The following is a 24,251-nucleotide window of genomic DNA, read 5'->3' as shown; positions in this document are numbered from 1 at the left end:
ACACTGAATAAATTGTGTATTGCACCTCTCCCTGCATTTTGACTGCAACCTGTTACATGAGGTTAGGTGTGAAATTTTCCATTTGTGGTGTCATATCAGTACTCAAAAAGTTTTGGATTTTGGAGGATTTCAGATTTTGGATCTTCAAAAGACACTACTTAAAAAATGAAAAAGCAAGCCATCAACCGAGAGAAAATATTTTCAAAACATATCCATCAAAAATATTCCCAGATTATGTAAAGAATTCTTATAATCCAATAATAAGACAACAAAGTTCTTAAAAAATGGGCAAGAGATACGGACAGACACTTCACTAAAAATAGCACAATATGTATGGCAAATTGTATGGTTTGGCCGTGTCTTCACCCAAATCTCATCTTGAATTCCCATGTGTTGTGGGAGGAACCTGGTGGGAGATAATTGAATCGCAGGGGCAGGTCTTTTCTGTGTTGTTCTCATGATAGTGAATCTCATGAGATTTGATGGTTTTAAAATAGGGGAGTTTCCCTACACAAGCTCCTGTCTGCCTGCTGCCATCCACTTAAGATGTGACTTGCTCCTCCTTGCCTTCTGCCATGATTGTGAGGCCTCCCCACCCACATGGAACTGTGAGTCCATTAAAACCTCCTTTTCTTCCCTGCCTCGGGTATGTCTTTATCAGCAGTGTGAAAATGGACTAACATGGCAAGCAAGCACATGAACACATACTCAACATCATTAGTCATTAGACAAAATAAAAATTAAACAAAAACAAAATACCATTACATACCCTCTAGAATGGCTAAAATTAAAAAGATGGGTAATACCAAAGGTTGGTGAGGATGGGGAACGATTGAAACTTTCCTACATCGGTGGTGAAAATGCAAAAGTGGTACAACCACTTTGGAAAACAGCTTGACAATTCCTTATAAAGTTAACATACACTTACCACATAACCCAGCACTTCTACTTTCAGATATTTACCCAAAGGAAATAACATATATCCACACAAATACTTGTACTTGAATATTCATAGCAGGGTAATTCATAACAGCCCCAAAGTGGAATCAACCCAATATGTAACAATTGGTGAATGCATAAACAAAGTGTGCTATGGTACAATGGAATACTACCCAGCAATAAAAAGGAATGAACTACTGATATATGCAAGAGCATAGACAAATCTCAAAAGCATCATGCTATATAAAAGAAGCTGGTCACAAAAGACTATTGCATGCATGCACTAAGACTACTGCTTGATTCCATTTATATTAAATTCCTTAAAAGACTAAACTGTAGTATTAGAAAGTAGGTCAGTTGTTGCCAGACCAGAGAGTAGTAGTGGAAGGGGAAGGGTGTTGATTAAAAAGACACACAAAGGATTTCTTGTGATGAAGCAAGTATTCTATATCATGACTGCAGAGATACTTACATTCTCAAATTGCACAATTAAAATTGGTGAATTTTACTGTATAAAATTGTAGCTTAAAAAGTGATTCTAAAAAGTAATTTAAAAATAAATGGAAAGAAAAGAAAACAAAGCAGCAAGAATGCGTAACTCTTGAGGATTTTTGTTTAAAAGGGATACAGACAAATGTGCCAGATAATTTGAGGAGAATGTAGAATCAGGGAGAATTTATTATTAATTTTTGCTTGAGAGGTACTATGTCATATTTGGTGCCAACTGAGTAATCCAGCAGAGAAAATAAAAATGATGCAGGAGAATAAGTAAAAATGACTGGATGAATGCCCTTGAGTAGATGAGGGCCTGGATGCTTCTTTAGGAGCAAGGACAGGCAGCCTACTCAGCGACCAGAGCCTGTGAATACAGAGGAAGCTGACCAGGTGATTCAGGGGAGGGAAGCTGTAAAACTTCTCTTCTGATTGCTTCTGTTTTCTCAGATACTAAACACACACATACTCCTAAGAAAATCAGTAAGATGAATGGAGTGGAAGTTCCAATGGGAATCAAATTTGTTTGAGGCAGGACCGCTATAGAAGGAGTATGAAAACACATGTACATTTTAAAAGGCAATAGTAAAATAAATGCTTGTGTTCAAGATAGGAGTTGCATCTGTGATGGGTAAAGGGGCACCAGGTGTCATCTGAGTTACGTCATTTTCTATTTCTTGGCTTGGATAATGGGTATTCAGCTGCTCATATAGTCACTTATAAGTATGCTCTATTTCAAATAAAAGAACTTAGACCAGTGGCAGGCTGAGTGTCACAAGCTCTTCACTGTATCTAAGGGGAACTGGAAGTCTGGTAGACCTCCTATTGAATTGGATAAGTACAGGTCTTGGGTTCTTACATAATATTGAGGAAGTGGGTAGTCAAAGAATGATGAAACAGGACTTCCTACCATTCTGGGGCATGAGGGCTTGAGCTGGTTTTATTTAAAAGAAGAAACAAAAGAACTAGAACTATTTTTTTTTTCTTTTTGAGATAGAGTCTTGCTCTGTCACCCAGACTGGAGTGCAGTGGTGCAATCTCGGCTCACTGCAAACTCTGCCTCCTGGTTCAAGCGATTCTCCTGCCTCAGCCTCCCGAGTAGCTGGGATTACAGGTGCATACCACCATGCCCAGCTAATTTTTGTATTTTAGTAGAGATGAAGTTCTACCATCTTGGTTAGGCTGGTCTCTAACTCCCAACCTCAAGTGATCCACCCGCCTTGGCCTACCAAAGTACTGAGATTACAGGCATAAGGCACCATGCCTGGTCTGCTAGAACTATTATTGAAGCCAAAATACTTGGTTGTGAAGCAGTTCATAAAAGATATATACAAACTTTTTTAAAATTAAAATAAATAATATTAAGATACCAATAGAAAAATAGACAACGGGCATAAACAGTTCAAGAAAGAATACAAATGGCCAGTAAATAAAGATGCTCAACTACTAAAGAAATATAAATAAGAATAGACTATCTGGCACATTATTTTTTATTTACCAGGTTGACAGTTTTTTAAAATGTACAACACACTGTGTTGATGAGAATGTGAGAAACCAGACACTAGTTTATATGGTTGGCAAGAGTTTAAATTAGTGCAATGTTTTTGGAGGGTCAAAATTTAACTGTTTTTAACCATTTACCCATCATTCCCATTTTAAGGAACTTGTTTCATAGAAGCACACAATTACAAAATATGCATGTTTTGCAGCATTGGTTTTTTTTTAAATTTTAATCATTATTTTATTTATTTATTTATTATTATACTTTATGTTCTAGGGTACATGTGCACAACATGCAGGTTTGTTACATATGTACACATGTGCCATGTTGGTGTGCTGCACCCATTAACTCGTCAATTTACATTAGGCATATTTCCTAATGCTATCCCTCCCCACTCTCCCCACCCCACAATAGGGGTGTGATATTCCCCTTCCCGTGTCCAAGTGATCTCATTGTTCAATTCTCACCTATGAGTGAGAACATGCGGTGTTTGGTTTTCTGTTCTTGCGATAGTTTGCTGAGAATGATGGTTTCCAGCTGCATCCATGTCCCTACAAAGGACACAGACTTATCCTTTTTTATGGCTGCATAGTATTCCATGGTGGATATGTGCCACATTTTCTTAATCCAATCTGTCACTGATGGACATTTGGGTTGGTTCCAAGTCTTTGCTATTGTGAATAGTGCCACAATAAACATATGTGTGAATGTGTCTTTATAGCAGCATGATTTATAATCCTTTGGGTATATCCCCAGTAATGGGATGGCTGGGTCATATGGTATTTCTAGTTCTAGATCCTTGAGGAATCGCCACACTGTCTTCCACAATGGTTGAACTAGTTTACAGTTCCACCAACAGTGTAAGAGTCTTCCTATTTCTCCACATCCTCTCCAGCACCTGTTGTTTCCTGACTTTTTAATGATCACCATTCTAACTGGTATGAGATGGTGTCTCATTGTGGTTTTGATTTGCATTCCTCTGATGGCAAGTGATGATGAGCATTTTTTCACGTGTCTGTTGGCTGTATAAATGTCTTCTTTTGAGAAGTGTCTATTCATATCCTTTTCCAACTTTTTGTTGGGGTTGTTTTTTTCTTATACATTTGTTTGAGTTCTTTGTAGGTTCTGGATATTAGCGCTTTGTCAGATGAGTAGATTGCAAAAATTTTCTTCCATTCTGTAGGTTGCCTGATCACTCTGATGGTATTTTCTTTTGCTTTGCAGAAGCTCTTTAGTTTAATTAGATCCCATTTGTCAATTTTGGCTTTTGTTGCCATTGCTTTTGGTGTTTTAGACATGAAGTCCTTGTCCATGCGTATGTCCTGAATGGTATTGCCTAGGTTTTCTTCTAAGGTTTTTATGGTTGCGGCATTGTTTAAGTGAAAGTTGGAACAACTCAAATGTCATCAAAAGAGTCATGATTTGTCACTGCCAATCTTTCCAGTCTCATCTCAAGCATTTGCCCCATCTCATTAATCTCTAGTCCAATTGGCCTGATTGCAGTTTCTGAATTGCACCGTCCTCTTTCTTGTTTAATGATTCTGTGCACACCTAGAAATCACCCTCCTCCCATCCCACCTACTTAACTTGGTCATTTCTGAAAACTCAACTTTATGTCATTTTCTGGGAGACATTTTCTCTGGCCCTGTGCCTTAACTGATAGGATCTCCCTGCAATTATCATTGGGATCACTCATCACAATTATATAATAATAGCAGTAACACTAGCTAACCCTCTTATAGCATGTACTATTGCCAAGCATAGTTCTAATAACCCTGTGAAATAGAAACAATTCTCATTCCCATTCTACAGATGAGAAAACAGAGATACAAAGTAATTTTCCCAAGGTCCTTCAACTAGAAAGTAGCAGATTCAAATCCAGGCACTCCAGCTCCAGTATCTGTGGCTTGTATTTTCTGTTTGAAATCTGTAGGTGCTACAGGGCAGATCCTCTGCTGCAGGCTCACTACTGTTCACTACTGTATCTCCAGCACCTGGCAAACTGCTTGCCACATAGCAGATTTTCGAAAAGTGTGTTAAATGAATGAATGAATGAGTGAAGCTGTTGAATTAATCCATATAATGGACATTTTATGGCAGTCAAAAACAAGTCAGATATATGTCTACTGATACAAAATGATGTCCAAGATACATTATTGAGCAAAAAAAAAAAGCAAATTACAAATCAAATATGTGGGATCAATTTTGTGGGAAAAGTAAATATTAAGATACATATACAGAAAAATAATTAGGAGGTAAGTTTACAAGCATTAACAATGTTATCTCTTGAGGGAATTTCACTTCTATACTACATATTTCTGTAATTGTTGTTACCTCTTTCTTTATTAACAGCATGTATTACTTTATAAGCAGAAAAATTTTGAAAATAATTTTTAAAGACCAAATTCAAAAACATAAGGAAATTATTTTGTAAAATGAAAGATTTTGCAGTGCCTTAGGTTAATTATTCCCTACCCTTGCTGGTTCCTTAAGCAGAGACCTCCGGGCTTGCATCCTCTCTAGGCAGGCCTGGGCTTGGTTTTGCACACAGGACCTGGGGTCTTTTTGCTAGACTCCAGGCTGACACAGGCATGACACAAAGCAATAAGCTTCTTAGGTGGGCTGACCCTCATGGCTCAAATATCAACAGGGAGTGGGGGTAAATACAGAAATGACTTACTTTCCTTGCTGTTTTGCATTTCCTGGCGAAGATAGTCTTCAAATTCCTGGCGCTTATTAGGATTCAACATAAATCTGCGGTACTTGCAAAAGCTCCTGATAAAGCTGATCATTCTCAGCCAGCCTTTCTTCTGGGGAAAGAAAGAGGAGTATAACATGTTCATTAGTATAGTTGCTGTTCACTGAGAGTCTACTGTGTGCCAAAACTTGGCATTCATTCCATTTAATCCTCACAACACCTCCATAAAGGAATAATTTTCAGCTCCAATTTAAAGGTGAGGAAACTCAGGTTAGAGAGCTTGTATAATCTGCCCGTAATTAAGTAGCTGGTGGGTGAAAGATTTCAGCTTCAACAGACTGGAGCCATTTGCCCATGCTCCTTCTACCATAGCCTTTCAACAGTGAAGATGTGAGATGCTGTGATTGGGAGAGGGAGCATGAGAGCTAAAAACTGGAAGAAAAGAGGACAGAAATAAAGAACCAAAGGCTCAGGCAAATTTGGAAACACTGAAGGAATAAGGAAATGAGCAAAACCATTTCTAAGCATTTAAAAAAGAAAATATAATTATTTGCACCCACTCATACACCTACATACACACACACACAAACACACACACACACACATGCATGCGCACGCACATGAATTTCATAAGTTTCTTCATCTGTTTTTTAATAGGTACCTAGGAACCACTGTACATTTTATTTGTCCTTCAAGAAATTGACACTTAGAGCCAGAAAGACTCTTGTTGATTAACTAGTTCAGTTATCTCAGTCTACAGAGAGGGAAACAACATAAGCATGGCTTTAGACAGAAAGCAGTGAAGTATAAAACGCACTGAATTTGGGATCAAAAAGTTTGAGTCTGGAGCTCAGCTTCTCAGAACCGAATTGTGTAATTTGGGTCAGGTTGCTTAACCTATGTCTCCATGTCTCCATGTGTAAGCTAGAAACAATAGCCCTTCAGGGTTGCAGTGAGACTTAATGGTTATATGTAAACCCCAATGCAATGCTTGACAAAGAGTAGGTATTAAGTACATGTTGGTTTCCTTTTATCTTATTTTCTAAGAACTGGAAGGTCTGAAATTAAACCAAGTGCACTGGTTCTGGGTACAGTATTCTTTTTAGTAGTCCATATGACCATTCATGGTGCCCTGACATGGAGTTTATTCATATATGGAGGAAATACAGAGGAGAAAAAGAAGAGTAACACATTTTCATTCCTGAGTACTGGATCAATGGACTTAGGCATTATTTTCTGAGATATCTTAGAATGATCTTTGGAGTCAGATCAAGCTGGGCTAAAATTTTTCTGATACTGACCAACTCAAACACAGTGAGCAAGTGATTCTCTAACGGGGCATGTATTTTTTGTTGTTGTTCTCAAACCATATAGAGACTTTCCTGAGTAACATTCCTGTCTCCTCTTTCTTCCTTTTTTTCTGTCCTCCCATAGGACAAAGAATGAGCTAGATAGTTTGAAAGAAGGAAATGGTGTTCTCAGTACTTTGCATTCTCACTCTGGTTTGTTTGTCTGCAAGACACCTGTTTCAAGCTCACCTTTTGTTATACAGCAAGAGGCTCACCCTGGTAAGTGGAGGTCTAAGTTGTTCCATTAGACCAGTGACTAGGTTTGTAAGTTTAATTTGGGTGCAGAGGACCAGCAAAATCACTTTGCTTCATTGCCAATCCATGCCCTCCACACTAACTTTCAACTAGAAGAACTCCATGTGTCCAACCCCTGTACCTATTACTCAGTTGATTCCAATCACAGGTAGAGAAGAGAGGGACTTCTTAAATCCCTAGTATAATAATTTGAGTCTCAGATTCCTCCTTTGCAAAATGGGGATTTAAAAACCTACCCCCAAGATGATGGTTTTCTTGTCTCTAATGTCTTGTTTCACTTTCTTCTTCACTAACCTGGGATTCCTGTAGGTAAGTTGACACTATCTTTGAGGGCTTCCTAGACGAAACTTGTACTTCACTTTGCACTTCCACCTCCTCAGGGCGAGGTGGGAACAGGTCTTGATAATCTTTAAACCTGCCAGAAAGACATCAGGAATATCAAACAGGACAAAAATCTAGCACATAAAAGATAACGGTCCAGGCAAACCTACCTCAGCCTCTAGAGGAAGTCTCAGTGGTAATTGGGGAATGGTAAAATATTGAAAAATTATCTTCTTACTCTATCAGACCTTTGTTAATGTCAGCCAAACCTTCCTGAGCAACACTGTATTGTTTCTTGTTAATGCAAATGAACAGAAATGTGTATGTGTGTTTTTGTGTGTGTGTGTGTGTGTGTGTGTGTGTGTGTGTGTGTGTGTGTGGTAGATAGGTAGGAAAGTTCAAGATAAGTTTGACTTTTTATTTTGTAGAGAGGCTCTGGCAATGAACTATGAAAATGGATTATGAAACCCTTGATGAATATGGCTTTCAGAAGCCAAGGAGCAACTCCAGGAAGAATCCTTTCCTTCATTGAGTATACTCACCACTTTTCTTCTATAGATTTCATAATATATCCCTGGAGAATTAATAGGGTGGTTGTGGTGACATGACGCGTGGGACTGATTTCTTTGATAATAGGGGCATCACACTGCAGCATTTCTTCTAGAAAATGCAAGAGGGAAAAGAAGCCGTAATCCTCATCTACCATTTCTGAGATAGCTGGTGGTTTTTTTATCTTAGAGTCTCACAGCCCCCATTTTCAATCTGGCTAGACTCTGATCCCGCCATAGTTTGTTTGAAAATCTTCAAAGCATATTTGAAATGTTATGTGCAAATGCATTTGTAAATCAAAAGCTTTTCCTCATTGAGTTTCATTCAAATTTTGAGGATGAGTGCTTAAGGGGAAAGAAATTTTCAAAGGACTTATTTCTGCAGCTGGTTTGAAAAATTCGGATTTAGAGAGAGAGCAGAAGGATTATAGTTAGATTGCTGGGCAGATGGGGAATCCAAGATTCCAGGTAAGTATTGTGAGGGCAGTATGGTTCTCCAGTTGTTCAGAAACTTGTGTTCATTAATGAGACTTGAAAATAATCAAAGATAGGATGTGGACACTCTTCCTCTTCTAGCTCATTCAAAATATTGTACAGATCTCAACATCCTGAGATCAACAAATAAATATTGCTTACAAATAAAGATTTGCTAATTTGACCTATTTTTCTATATTTTCTATATTCATAAAAATTTATTTTCTTATCTTGGTTTACTACAAGCAAAAAACAAACACACAAAAATACCATCTGTGACAAAACAGGAGGCTTTGTCTTCACTGCTTTGCATTACTTGCAACTTCTGCTTTTAGACAAGATTTTATTTACCATATTTACCCTTCCACCTTAGGAAACAATATAAGACACAACTTATGAAACAAAGATTTTCAGGCATACAGTTCTCCTTCCCAGTACAACTTTCTTCACAGTTCATGGGTGGTGGATACTCCACCTTTGCAGGCAGTTAACTCTTGCTTTTTGTATCTAACTTCAGGCTAGTTGGTTTAATGGTCAAATGACTTGAATTTGAATTCAAGTTCTACCAAGTGTACAAGCTAGTTAACTTTTCTGTGTTTCCTTTTCTTCATTAGTAAAGTGGAGCTGCCTATCCCTATAGTACAGGGATTAAATAAAATTCTATTTTTAGAATTAAATAAAATTAAATGAAATGAGAGGATACATGTGAAAGTATCTTAGACTTGGCTCCTTTTACTAGCGATATAGTTTGACTCTGTGTCCCCACCTAAATCTCACCTTGAATTGTAATAATCCCCATGTGTCAAGGGCAGGACCAGGTGGAGATAATTGAATCACGGGGGTGATTTCCCCCATGCTGTTTCAGTGATAGTGGGTGAGTTCTCATGAGATCTGATGGTTTTACAAGGGCTTCCCCCTTTGCTGGGCACTCATTCTCTCTCTTGCCACCCTGTAAAGAGGTGCTTTCCACCATGACTGAAAGTTTCCTGAGGCCTCCCCAGCCATGTGGAACTGTGAGTCAATTAAACCTCTTTTCTTTATAAATTACCCAGTCTCAGGTATTTCTTCATAGCAGTATGAGAATGGACTAATACAGTAAATTGGTACTGGGAGTTGGGCTGCACCCTGCAGAGCCACAAGAGTGGAGCTGCCCAAGGCTGTGGGAGCCCACCTATTGTATCAGTGTGACCTGGATGTGAGATATGAAGTCAAAGGAAATCATTTTGGAACTTTAAGGTTTAATGACTGCCCTACTGGATTCTGGACTTGCATGGGAACTGAGTTCCTTTGTTTGGGCCAATTTCTCCCATTTGGAATGGGTGTATTAACCCAATGCCTGTATCTCCATTGTTTCTAGAAGTAACTAAGTTGCTTTCGATTTTACAGGCTCATAGGCAGAAGGGACTTGCCTTATCTCAGATGAGACTTTGGACTTGGACTTAATGCTGGAATGAGTTAAGACTTTGGGGGAATGTTGGAAGGCATGATTGTGTTTTGAAATGTGAGAACATGAGATTTGGGAGGGGCTAGGGGTGGAGTGATGTGGTTTGGCTCTGTGTACCCCACCCAAATCTTACCTTGAATTGTAATAATCCCCACGTGTCAAGGGCAGGACCAGGTGGAGATAATTGAATCATAGGGATGATTTCCCCCATGCTGTTCTCATGATAGTGAGTGAGTTCTCATGAGATCTGATGATTTTACTAGGGGCTTCCCCCTTCATTTGGCACTCATTCTCTCTCTTGCTGCTACATGAAGAAGTGCCTTCTGCCATGATTGTAAGTTTCCTGAGGCCTCCCCAGCCATGTGGAACTGTGAGTCAGTCAATCCTCTTTTCGTTATAAATTACCCAGTCTCAGGAATTTCTTCACAGCAGTGTGAGAACAGAGTAATACAACTTGTATTAAGACTTTGGATTTATTTTTACTGTTCTCTGCTTTTGCCTTCCCTCTTAATCTGTCTCAATATTGCCCCATGTGGCTGCTGCTCTGTACCACTCTCTCTGGGGGCTCACACGAGACAGGCTATTCTCTTAAGACACTAAAGAGAGAGAGAAAACAGGATCAGGAGAGGATGCATACCAGGAGAGAGTTGGCCTTGGAAGAAAGTCTTGATTACGTTTTCTATGAGAGACTTGCAAATCTTTTCACTGGTCTCCATACTGATCTTCTGTACAGCTATGAGGAATTGCAATGGGCTTTCAGCCTTCCGTTCTTTGAGGAACTCCCTGAAGAACTCCAAGTGCTGTGTATTTAAGAGGACTTCTGTCAAGTTTCTGGAAAACAAGAAAGCATCTTTGGTAGAGAGGAAGGAATGATGATTCTGGATTCTGTTTCAATTAGAAAATGTGGAAGGGCATTGCCCAGGCTATAGGACCTTTAGCCATATGTGAAGAGCATTGTGGATGGATTGGCTAAATCTGTCTATTTCTTTGGTGATTAACTTGAACTTTTATGTACCGTTTCTAAGCTTGGTCCAATATCTTTCTTCCCAATGGAAGATGAAGGTAGATATTTTAACGGGGACAATTTTTTCAAGGGAATTCTCTTTTTACATTATGGATTCAAAACAACTCCTAATTAGCAGTCATTTCTGTGAGGTGGAGCATGATTAGCAGTTTTCAATTAATGATTCTAAATTTTCTTTGCTGATTTCTTCTTTCACTGCTCCTCAAATAAAGGTGCCCCTAATGTTTCATCCTTAATCCTCTATTCTTTTGCTTTATGGTTTTTCCTGGGTAATCTGTGCCTCCTCTGTGATTTCAATTTTTATTGATATGAGGAAGTGATTTTAAATTTTATTGATATAGTGAATTTATATCTCCAGTTCCCATGAGCTCCACTTCTACATTTCAACTGCCCACATCAAACCTCATCTTTATGTTATAGTTATTATTTAAACCTCTCTACATACACCCACATCTTGACCAACAACTTCTTCCTTTATACACCTATTTCATTAAGTATAATGTTAGCCATAGATTTTTAATAGATGCCCTTTATCAGAATGAGATAATTCCCTTCTATTCTAATTTTATTGAGAGTTTTAAAAGTCACACGTGTGTGTTAGATTTTGTAAAAGCCTTTTTTTCTACATCAACTGAGATAATCATGTGAATTTCTCCTCCCCTTATTTTATTAATGTGGTGTATTAACTGGTTTTTGCATTCCTTGTATTCCTAGGATAAATTCCACTTGGTAACCCAGGCTGGAGTACAGTGACCTGAATACAGCTCACTGCAGCCTTGACCTCCCAGGCTCAAGTGATCTCCCCACTTAGCCCCCAAGTAGCTGTAACTACAGGCATGCACCACCATTCCCCGCTAATAATGTTTGCTTTTTTTTTTTTTTTTTTTTTTTTGGTAGAGATGGAGTTTCACCATGTTGCCCAGGCTTGCGTTAAACTCCTGAGCTCAAGCAATCTGCCCACCTCGGCTTCCCATAGTGCTGAGATTATAGGCATGAGCCACCATGCCTGTCCACTGATCTTTTTTATATATTGCTGGATTTGATTTGCTAATATTGTATTGAAGGTTTTCATTAGAAACTAGAGGGAGTATTGGTCTGTGGTTTTCTTTTCTTATGACGTCTTTGGTCTGGCTTTGGGATTAGGAAAATACTGGCTTCATAGAAAAGTTAGCAAGTGTTCCTTCTTTCTCTGTTTCCTCAAAGAGTTCATGGAATATTGACATTATTTATCCTTTAAATATTTCATCGAGTTCTCCAGTGAAGCTGTCTGTGCCTGAGTGTTTCTATGTGAGAAAATTTTAAATTACTAATTTGATTTTTTTCTTATTATAGATTTATTAACATTTTCTACTTTTCCTTGAAAAGTAGCTAGCTTACTTCAATGATTTGGGTGTTTCTAGAAATTTATATATTGCATCTAAGTTGCCTAGTTTGTTTCTTGCGTTTCCTTACAATCTTATTAATTTCTGCAGGGCAGTGATTATATGCCCTCTTTAAACCCAGATTTTGATTATCTGTGTCATCTTTTTTCCCCTGGTCAATACATCTTACAGTTTAACAATTTTATTGACCTCTACAAAGAATTAACTTATTTACCTGGATTTTCTATGTTTTTCTCTTTATTTTATGTACTACACACTAGCAGTTATTATTAATTTTCTTTGAGTTTAGTTTAAATATATAATCTCACTACTTTTGGTATCATTGTTTCTAATGTGAAATAAACTTTAATCTTGCTGTAGTTCCACTGAATATATGTTCTTTTTCTCCTGCAGCACTGAAGATTTTTCTGTTTTTATATTTCAACAGTTTGATTATGATGTGTTTATGTGTGGATCTCTATGACTCTTGTCAACTTAAATCTGTTATTGATTGCCTCCAGTAAATTTTTCATTTCAGTTATGTACTTTTCAACTCCAGATTTTTTCATTATATTTTATAATTTCTATCTCATTATTGATATTCTATATTTCATTAATTATCATCATACTTTCCTTTAATTCGTTAGACATGATTTTCTTTAGTTTTTTGAACCTATTGCTTGGAAGTCTTTAGTCCAACATCTGAATTACCCTAGAGTTTCTGTTGACTGCCTTTATTCTCCCTGTGGATGGACCATACTTTCCTGGGATTTTGTTTGTGTGTGTGTCTTATAATTTTTTGCTTAAAGTTGAATTTGGGGTAATATATTATCGCAACCCTGGAGTCTGAATTTACACCCCATCCCTCATCCACCAAAGGTTGCTGCTGTTGATGGTTTTGTTTGCTTTTTATATTTTGTTTTTTGTTAAATGTCTTACTTGGGCTAGTTCTGTGGCGTATATCTCCCCTGAAGTGTGTGGCTACTAAAGTGTCTGCTCAGTTTTTTCTCTTTTTAATCCTTAATTTTCTTTTTTATACTAGTTTTCAGGGCCTTATGATAACCCAATGATAAATAGATAACTGGGTTCCTCTTTGGTCTCTCTTGAGCGTCTGCACAGCATTTGCACAGTCCCTTGGGAATATCTTGCTCCCAGATTTCCCTTTTTTACTTTTAAATGTTTTACTGCTTGCCGAACTAGTATCACTGCCTTAAGTGGCTGTGATAGTGGCCTCCCAATTTTTGGGCCACGAGGCTTACTATTGGTTTTGACAGTGCTCCTGGTCATTGGCTTTTTTGTAGAGCTCCAGACCATATCAGTGGCCTCTGCTGGCAGCAAGACGGCTGGTGCTCATGACTATGAAGCTTGTTGGTGATCTGAGTGATTACAAGTTAAAATGGCACAGATTACACTATTCTTACTGAGGTTTGGTAGTTTTCTTGGATGAGCAATTTTTTATTTGTTATATGCCTTCAGTTAATTTACAGAGTTCTGAAATTCTTTTTGACAAGTTTTCCCAGTTTTACTTTTATGGAGAGACTACTTACAAGGTTCTTGCTCTACCATTCCAGAAGTCTGATTTTCTCCCTTCATTGCTTTGTACATCTGTATTTTCCTTTCCATTTCTACTTCCACTGTTTACCTCAAATCTTTATCATTTTCCTGAACACTGCAAAGACCTTCCAACTACATTATCTCTGCCTTCAACCTCTGGATGTCTGACTCCTTATACTCTCATTTCTGTCAGAGTAATATTTTAAAAATCTATATAGTAGATATTTCTGTCACCCACTGCTCCAGCAAACCCCAAAGAATACCCTCATTGCCATTTAATCAATGCAAATTCTTTAATAATCTACCCAATACCTTTTTCTAATTATTTGGTCTCAATTTGGCTTTTTATGTTTTATGTCCCCTCGCCACATGCACTCTATACTTCAACATCACTGGACTATTTTCAAGTCTTTGAATATTACATTTATATTCATGAATTTATAGCTTTGTGTTTTATCTTCACCTTTGAGTAGGGTTTATCCCTACCTACAAAATACTCTAATTTCTTTGCAATTGAATTTGCACATGCTATTCTGAGCATCTTCTGATATTCTAACTTTTTCTGATCCTCACTCAAAATTTCTCTCTCCTTTCACTCCCATAGTAATTAGCTAATATTGTATCATGACATTTTAAGGTCAGCCTTGCATTTTCTTTAGTTACATAATTAGATTAAGAGCAAGGACTATGTCTTATTTTTACATCATTAGAACTCAGAGTGTCTAGAATACAGTATATAATCAATAGCCATTTACTTATTGAATAAGGGATAGGGAAAAGGTTTAAGAGAATTGCAGCTGTGGTATCTGTGAGCTATTCTGCTTGGTCTTAACTGAAGTCACGAAACTAGACGATATGACCCTGATATGTCTTCTAGGACTCGGTGATCTTACAGATACGTGATTTAAGACTTCCGTGGTATTCATGCTTAACGAAATTGAAAACTAAGTATTTCTATAGACATACTGGAGATCAGTGACTAGAACAAATTGGAAAAGCAAAAACGACAAATGATTGAACCTCAGAGAATAATTTCAGTTGCTGAAAGGGAGGAAGATCTATCTACAGTGGTTAGATGAGACAAAAGACTTATCACCCTCAATGAATGTCATCAATAAAGGAAAACATTCTTGGCTGGGTCCAAATACCTGTAATCTCAGCACTGTGTAAGGCTGAGGTGGGAGGATCACTTGAGCCCAGGAGTTTGAGACCAACCTGGGCAACATGGCAAGACCCAGTCTCTACCAAAAAAAAAAAAAAAAAAAAAAAAAGCCAGGCATGGTGGCATTTGCCTGTAGTCTGAAGCAGGTGGATCACTTGAGCCCAGGGATGTTGAGGCTGCAGTGAGCTGTGATTGAGTCACTGCACTCCAGCTGGGACACAAAAAGTAAGACTCTGTCTCAAGAAAAACAAATTAATTAAAAAAAGAAAATGTTTGGTGGGAGTTTTTTCTATGCAAAATATTCCGCCAGAGATTTTGACTAGCAAATGTGTATGTTCTACCATATCCTCATCTAGAAGAGGACCTTTCATATAGCTAGCCATGACAGATAATAGATAGTAACGAATGAAAATGAATACATGAGTAAGTGAATGCTGTGGCCCACAAGAAAATTATGGTCAAGTCAAGAAGTTGGAAAACATACCTAAAAAGTAAAGATCAGTAAAAAGTAGTACATATAAATGCTTGATACTGTACTTTAGACATTTAGGGTTTCAGAAGAGAAGGAAGTTATAGCAAACATAATATTTGGAGAAATTTTTATGTATAGGTGGCACTTATGCTGAGGTACATGGACAGAAAGGTGGGTGGGCACTCCTGAAAGAAAAGGCCACAGGGTCTTTGCCTAGTGTGGGACCTTATCAGAGTTTGATTCTCAGATTGATTATAAGTGGAGAGAGACAAGAAGTAAGGAACCAGTTAGGAGGCTACTACAGCAGTACATAATCCAGAAGACACAAATAGGCAAAGAAACAGGGACAAAGATGTTTATTGTGATACTGTTTATGGCAATTAAAAAATTAAAGACCATGTAAATGTCTATATAAATTGTAGTACACTCATGGAAGGAGGTAGATCTGCACATACTGACATGAGATGTCTATGATAGTTTAAGTTTGAAAAGTTATTGTATAACATATATACATTGCATAGTGCTGATTTTAGAAAATAAATGATTTAAAATACTAAGAGTATCTGTGCCTTATGTATTGTATATGGAACAGGGTCTGAAAACCTACACGTAGAGAGATAAGTTTACCATTAGACACATTGAGATTTTTCAAAAGTGTGTGCCTGAAGATGTTGCTGTAGCCAGATTCTATATCTCACCTGGGTCTCATTGATGGCTTCCTTACAAGAGTTTTTTTGAGGAAGGACATTTTCCTATTTGAGCGTGAAAATATCTTTGGTTCCTTGATAATTTCCACTTTAAAATCTAAAAGAAAAAAAATCACTAAGTTGGAGAACACTATATTATAAGCAATGAAAAGAGAAAAAGTAGCAAGGACATTTTTCAGACATTAAGTTCATGTGAAAAAACCACTGTCCCCACAACTGCTGCCATCTCAGGTCATTAGTGTTAAGAACAGACTTAGGGATGACTGATACCCCTGACATGAACATCAGTCCCGGTTATGTTACCTAAGTATGTTGGCCTTTAGGTCTAGCGCCCACCTTCCTCAGACAGATTGTCTCTCTCCTCGTTACATTAGTTAATGCCAAATGTCAGGCCTCCTCCGATCAGCTGTTTTTACTAGACCATACTCCACATGACATTCTGTCTTCCTCGACACTTCTATTATCCTACCCTAAATCTTTCCACTTGTCCCCTGGAATCCCTGCTTTGTAATAAGCAAACTTTCACAGATTGTTGACTTCTTCTTTAAGAGTTCCCTCCATCTTCTTGTTTTAATAAAAACCATTTTCTTTCCCAAGGATGCTGCTTCCCCTGTAAGCTTCTCAAATGATATTCTAGCACACCATACAAGTTCAGAATGGGTGTCTGGTTCCCTATTGCCATTTAGAAACCATTATTCTCTCGCATATATCAAAACATCATTATTGCCTGGGCACAGTGGCTCATGCCTATAATCCCAGCATTTTGGGAAGCCAAAGTGGGAGGATCACTTGAGGCTGGGATGTTAAAATCAGTCTGGACAACACAGTGAGACCCCATCTCTAATTAACTGGGTGTGGTTGTGTGCACCTGCAGTCCTAGCTACCTGGAAGGCTCAGGCAAGAAGATCAGTTGAGCCCAGGAGTTTGAGGCTGCAGTGAGCTATGATGACACCATTGCATTTCAGCCAGGTCAACAGAGTAAGACTCTGTCTATAAAAATAATTTTAAATAATAAAAACAAAACATTATTATTGAAGAACAATAGATTTCATGAATTTCAGTATTATAAGTGCCCTTTGCGGTTGATGTTGTAGAAGAAAACATAGACTATGAACTCATCAAAGGTATAGATGGTGTGTTACTCATCTGACTTATAGAAATTAGAACATGACCTAGTTATATAGTTATTGTTTTAAAACAATTTTTAAATAGAATGTACCCACACAGGAAATTTGTGTGTAGCTTGGCAATACCTTCAGAAAGCATACAAAAAGTATTAAAAGCAATAGAAATATATGTTGGATCTAAACAAATGCAACTAAGTGAAAAAATAAAATCTAGACTATGGAAGACCAGATATAAAATAAAAATGAAACAAAACCAAAACCCTCCCAATACAAAACACCTAGACATACTGGATAAAAATAATACGCTTTCCAAGTGAAAGTAAATTTATAAAAAATTAAGACAAAACAACATCAATATATAGAGGTTAGAAACAAGGAGGATGCTAAAAACCAGGAATGTCAGTTTATAACAATACTTTCACCACCCTAAAGGCATTTCCAGTGTTAAAGTCACAATGGGACACAAGACAAAGCCATAGGTCTTTAGCAAATGGGCAAAACATTGGACATAGCTTTTATTCTTAAGACATTTGACAATTATGTAAACAAATTGCTACTGGGGAATTTAGCAGAGCTTTTGGCAGATTCTCAGGGCAGAAGGGGGCAAAAATTACAAAACAGCAAAGGAGAAGAGGCCCTGATAAACACCCCAAGCTTTCAGTTGGAACTCCAAAGAGTAAAGAAAACAAGAAATAGCTCATCATAAAGGGAATGACAACTAGCTTTGAAACAACTTAATCCCTGGGTAAATTAAGGTTATTTGGATGCTACTAGTTTAGTGTATGTCAGAAGTAAAAATCCTCTCTGGAGGAAAATAACTTCATCCAGAGGTTCAAACTGGCTCTACAAATTTTCACCAATGATGTTCATAAATCAAGCAGAAATAACAAGATATTTTAAAAGACTTCTCCAAAAACCAAGGGAGGGGGGAAATGGTACTTGAAATAAGCACTGAAAATTCAAATATAAACTTTAAAGTGACTATTGTTAGTATAGTTCAAGTAATTATAAGATAAAAAGAAAAATATCAAAATAGATACTATTATAAAAAATGGAAATTCTAGAAATAAAAAGTTTAATGATTACAAGTAAGAAAAGTAATAACTAGCAGATGAGTTGAATGACAGATTATACACAACTAAAGAGAAAATTGTTGAACTAGGAGTTAGATGCAAAGGACATATCCAGACTGAAACACACAGAGGAGGAAAAATAAAAAATACAGAAAAAAGTATACAAAATACACTTAAAAAGTCAAAAATATGTAAAATAAAATTATCAGGATAGATGGAATGGAGCAGGAAAAATACAAAGAGATAACTGAAAAGTCCCTAAAACTGACAAAAGATATCTAGTCCAGAAGTTCCAAAGCTACAAGCAGCATAAAACCTGAGGCATATTATAGTAAAGAAAAGGGGGAAAAAAGAACTATTTTCTTCTACTAAGCAATGTCAATGAAAACTGACAGATGACTCCTCAAATTGAAGTAAGGAAGCCAACAGACAATGGGATAACATTTTCAAAGTGTTAATAGGAAACAACTCCAAGAAGAATTCTACATCCAGAAATTATATTCTTCAGAAATAAAAGCAAAATAAAGACATTTTTCAGATGAACACTAAAGGAAATATCAAAGGGTGTTCTTTAGACATAAAAAGAATTTCTAGATGGCAATTTGGGGGAGCAAAAATCAATGAAAAAGAAAGAAAAAGGTAAATATGTGAGTTAGCCTAAATAAATATTGACTCATAAAACAATAATACATATTCATTAGAAATACTGGTTTACATCAAACTCCAGTATGTCAGGGATGCATTTGAAAATCGATATGGTAATCTCTAAAAGAAGAAGAAAACACCTTACTAGATAAAAAATACAGAAATTATTGACCTACCCCCCCCCATCTTAATCTAAAAGAAAATGAAAAGGAAAGAAAAAGAAATATAGAACAGAAGGGACAAATAAAAAATAGTAACACAGAGTACCAAAATGGCAGCATGGAAGGATGCTGGCTTCACTCTCCACCCACCACAACCCAGAAAAACAAAAACAAATGGACAATGCTAAGATTGTTGCCAGAAATATCCTGGAACTCAAATATAATATGAGACAGTTCCCAGGGATGCAGAGAAGTGAAAAAACTCTGAGCAGATGGTAAGAGAATTGGACTTCCACATCTGAGACACCCCTCCCCACATTATGCCCAGCAACAAGTACATGGAAAATTTTCCCCCAACTTGCTGTTTCTACCGTGGAAAAAGTGAGATTGAGGTTTAAAACCAGCTTCTCCACCATCTTGGGTTTTCTGGCAGGGGAAACATCTTCATGGGAAGAACTCAGAGTGCCTGAAGGGAAATTTGTTCCTGAGGACAGGCAAAGCGGGGAGGTGGGACCACCATCCCCAGTTCTGGAAACTCTGCTCTATAAATCAGTCAAAGGAGACATCAAATTAGAGTGATTGTTCAGCAACATCACACTGTAGGAGGTTTGTCCCACAGGTCCCATAGGCACAAACCCCTAACTAGCCTTCCCGCACTGCCAGGATATTCCCTTTGGGATCCCCTCCATTTGGGAAGAGCAGTGCTCCAATCCTTTACTAGAACTGAGGCAATTCTGAGGTTTAGATACCTCCTAGAGCTGAAAAGGAGGGTGTGACCTAGCAGGTCAGCTTGGGCTACATGGTGAGACCTTATCTCTATTTTAAAAAAAAATTAGCTGGGTATAGTGGTGCTTGCCTGTAGTCCCAGCTACTTGGGGGGTGGAGGCAGGAGGATCACTTGAGCCCAGGAAGTTGAGATTGCAGTGAGCCATGTTTGTACCACTGCACTCCAGTCTGGGTGATAGAACAAAACTCCATATCAAAACAAACAAGCAACAAAAAAAATCCTCTAAGCAAATATATTCAATAAAAAACAAAACAAGCCAGACAGAGAAGACTGGAATAAATAACCCTTTAATGCAAAGACACATATGTAGACCCACAAGAAACAAGAGCAAACAGAGAACCACAATCTTCCTTTCCCAGGACCAAAACAAGGAACCTGAAAATAACACTAAGGAGATGGTGATATGTGAGCTCTCTGACCAAGAATTCAAAATAGCAGTTTTAAGAAAACTCAGTGATCTCCAAGATAACACAGAAAAACAATTCAGAAATCCATTGAAGAAATTTAACAAAGAAGTTGAAATAATAAAAAGAAACTAAACAGAAATCTTGGGACTTAGAAATACATTTGCTGAACTGAAAAATTCATTAGAGGCTCTCAAAGCAAAATGGATCAAGGAGAGGAAAGAACCAGTGAGTTTGAAGACAGTCTATTTTAAATACACAGTCAGAGGAGAAAAAAGAAGAAAAAGTATAAAAATCAACAAAGTTTGCCTACAAGATATAGAAAGTAATTTCAAAAGAGAAAATTGAATTACTCGTGTTTGAGAAGGACTTGAGCAAGAGCAAGGGATAGAAGATTTATTTAAAAAACAATAATAATTGAAAACTTTGCAAAACTTGAGAAAGAGATAAATATCCAGGTACAGGAAGGTCAGAGAACACCAAACAGATTTGACCCAAATAAGACTACCCCAAGGACTATAATAATCAAACACCTAAAAGTCAAGGACAGAGAGAAAAATACAAATAAATAAATAAATAAATAAATAAATAAATAAATAAAAACCAGAAATAGAAAAGAGGCAAATAGTATATAAGAGACCTCCAGTTCGTCTAGTAACAGACTTCTCGATAGAAATCATACAGACCAGCAGGAAGTTGAACAAGATTTTCAAAGTGCTGAAAGAAAAACACTGCCATGCAAGAATGTTGTATCCGGAAAAGTTATCCTTCAACTATAAAGGAGAGGTAAAGTCTTCCCTAGACAAACAAAAGCTGAAAGAATTCACTAACACTAGACTCGTTTTACAAGAAGCACTAAAGGGAATTCTTTGATCTGAAAGAAAAAAACACTAACATGAAAAGAAAACTTAAAAAAGCAAACAAATGAAAAAACATTTGAAGGTATGAAACGCACTGATAAAATTAAGTACACAGACAAACCCAGAATACTTTAATACTATAATTGTGGTGTTCAACCCACTCATAACTTAGTATGAACCCAAAAGGCAAAACTATCAAAAATGGTAACAGCTACAGAAACTGTTAAAACATTAGTAATAAGTAAATTAAGATAACTGAAGTCAAACTGTGGTAGGGATGGAGTTAAAGTGTAAAAGCTTTAAAAAAATACTTTCCTTGTTTTTATTCTTTATGATCTAAGATAGATTAACTTCTTTATAAAATAACATATCTATAAGATGTTTTTTGTAAGCCTTATGGTAACCACAATGCAAAAATCTATAATACATTCACTAAAAATCAAATGCAACAAATTAAAACATACTACAAGAGAAAATCACTTCACCACAAAGAAAGACAGTAAGAAAGGAAAAAAGGAAGAAAGGAGTTGTAAAACAACCAGAAAAATAAGCAACAAAACGGCAGTAGTAAGTCCTTACTTATTGATAACACTGAGTGTAAATGAGCTCAATCCTGCAATTAAAAGGTAGAGAGTGGCTAAACAGATAAAGAAACAATACCCAACTATATGCTACCTGCAAGAAATTCACTTCACCCATACAGATGATATGGACAGGAGATAGAGACGGGAAATACTGGGTAGAAGAGGGCAGTTCCCTGGCAAAGGGCCCACTCCCAAGCCTGGAAACCCACGACCCTAAATGGGAACAGGCATTTCTGGTTTTGTGCCCAAATGTTGCCTTCTGGCCTGCCACCTCTCTCTTTCCTGTGGGTAAAGGAATATTGGCTGTTTCCCTTCACGGAGGCCTAGCCATCACAGAGGACTGAAGTAAATCCCTGGGGCAACAAAGGCATCATTTGTTGCTGGAAGACTCCAAGACTGAACTCCATCAGCCAGGACACCTGGACTTTGCTGTGCTCTCTCTTCTTTCACGGTTTGAAATGGCTCCTATCTCTTCTTTTATAATGTAAAGGATTTTGCTACAGACTGTGGCAATGACATTAAATAGAATGAGCATTTGGCCCAGCCATCAGAGGTGCAATTCAGAACGATGTGGTTTCTGTTTGGTGCGACCCTGAAGCCCAACCCACGGCCACAGGGTCCCACGCACAGTGGCTCCTCTCCTTATCCCCTCCCCTTCTGGCTAGGGCACCTGGGCGAGTCTGCAGCATGTACCGGCTGCGCCCAATGGCCACGGGTGCGGGGGCGGGGCGGGGGTAGAAAAAAACCACGGCTGCCGCTGGGACCCTGCGTAGGCAGCTGGCCAGTGCCTCCTGTTTGCCTTGCCAGCAGAGCCATTCCCCCCATGGCTGAAGGATCCTCACTGGTCTAAACTGGGGGAAAGATACAATAATTAAAGGAACTCATTTGCTCAAAGCAAGAAGTTCTCCCTCCACCCCCTCTGTCTCTCTCTCTGTCTCTCTTTTCCTTTTTTTTTAGTACTTTAAACTGTTTTCTTTTTTTTTTCTTTCCTTCCCCCATGCACTCTGCTTATGATAGGGAGGAGCAACCCCTGTTGACTGATAACTGCAAATTCACCAGGGCCCATTTGAGACTTAAACAGATCCATGCAGCCTCTGAAATAGTTTTTTTGTCCCAAACTCGATTCCAGGCTCCAGGTTGCGGCCCTAGAAAGGAAAACCAGATCTGAGGGATTCAAAGCCAGGCAACAGGCACAATGTAAATGGGCAAGACCAATTCCTGCCGACTAAATCCCTGCTTCATGAAAGGAGGCCATGCTCTATGGCATAGATAAGGCCCAGGGAACCCAAAGTTGCCAACAGTAGTGGGATGGAGACATAAGTGAATGCAGACAATTCCTATTCTCTAGGCCCTCCCTGCTTCATGGGTGCAGGCTGCAGTGACACCCATGGGTGGCGCCTGCCATGGTTACTGGGACTCAGTGACACCCATGGGTGGCGCCTGCCGTGGTTACTGGGACTCGGGGACGAAAAGATGGAAGAGAAAGGAGGACTCCCTGTTTTCTCTCTCCCTTACATCCTGAGTTTTCACTGAAAGAAGGAAAGGAAATGAGAAACACTTCTATTTTCCTGTCTTTCAAAATGGGCAACCTGCTCTCTTCACCACCCCCAGCTTATACTCCTCTGGAGTGTATCCTGAACCTCTGGGACTGCTTTGACCCTCGGAATCTGGAGGAAAAAATGCCTCATATCCCTCTGCACAAAAGTTTGGCCAAATTATGAAGGATTGGCTTGGTCTCAGGAAGGAACCACTCATTTCGACACCATCTGGCGGTTGGACCTTTTCTGTAGAAAAGGTCCTATCCTGCTTCAGTCTCATGCTTGCCCCCTCCTAGAAGTCCTCCCTGTAGACCCCCAGTCTCACTCTTGCCCTCCAGCAGATGCCTGGTGAATTTGGTTTTAAAAAGATCCAAGTCCCCTTCTCTCTACAGGACTTGAAGCAAATTAAGGGGGATCTTAGCAGGTTTCCAGATGACCCCGACAGATATATAGAGGCTTTCCAGAATTTAACCCAAATATTTGCACTCTCCTGGAGAGACGTGATGTTACTTTTGAATGGACCCTGAGGAACACTGAGAAGCAGGCCACTCTGCAAGCGGCAGAGAGATTTGGGGATAAGCTTTGTATCACATATAGCATCAGGGAAGGGGGCAAACTTCATCCAACTGGAAGAGAAGCAGTACAAGTGAATGACCCTAAATGGGATCCCAGTGATGAGATGGGAGACTAGAAGAGGAGACACTTTCAGGTATGCATAATGGAAGGCTTACGCAGGACGAGGACCAAGCCTCTCAATTACAGCAAGCTATC

General features: G+C 38.3%; 1 protein-coding gene across 2 annotated transcripts in view; it reads right to left on the bottom strand.

The window, feature by feature from the left end:
- RGSL1 (regulator of G protein signaling like 1) overlaps positions 1–24,251 on the bottom strand; it is a 98,571-nt gene that overhangs the window by 17,651 nt on the left and 56,669 nt on the right. For both annotated transcript variants that reach the window (XM_015122377.3, XM_078001081.1), the window contains 5 exons: positions 16,293–16,398; positions 10,659–10,852; positions 8,098–8,215; positions 7,529–7,649; positions 5,613–5,742 (listed from right to left, as the gene is read on the bottom strand). In XM_015122377.3, the coding sequence (XP_014977863.1) occupies positions 5,613–5,742; positions 7,529–7,649; positions 8,098–8,215; positions 10,659–10,852; positions 16,293–16,398 (669 nt within the window). The remainder of the gene's footprint in view (positions 1–5,612; positions 5,743–7,528; positions 7,650–8,097; positions 8,216–10,658; positions 10,853–16,292; positions 16,399–24,251) is intronic.

This window comes from Macaca mulatta, chromosome 1 (assembly GCF_049350105.2).
Source record: "Macaca mulatta isolate MMU2019108-1 chromosome 1, T2T-MMU8v2.0, whole genome shotgun sequence".
Lineage (NCBI taxonomy): Eukaryota > Metazoa > Chordata > Mammalia > Primates > Cercopithecidae > Macaca > Macaca mulatta.
The sequence above is the reverse complement of the archived record's forward strand: the minus strand, read 5'-3'. Positions and strand labels throughout refer to the sequence as shown.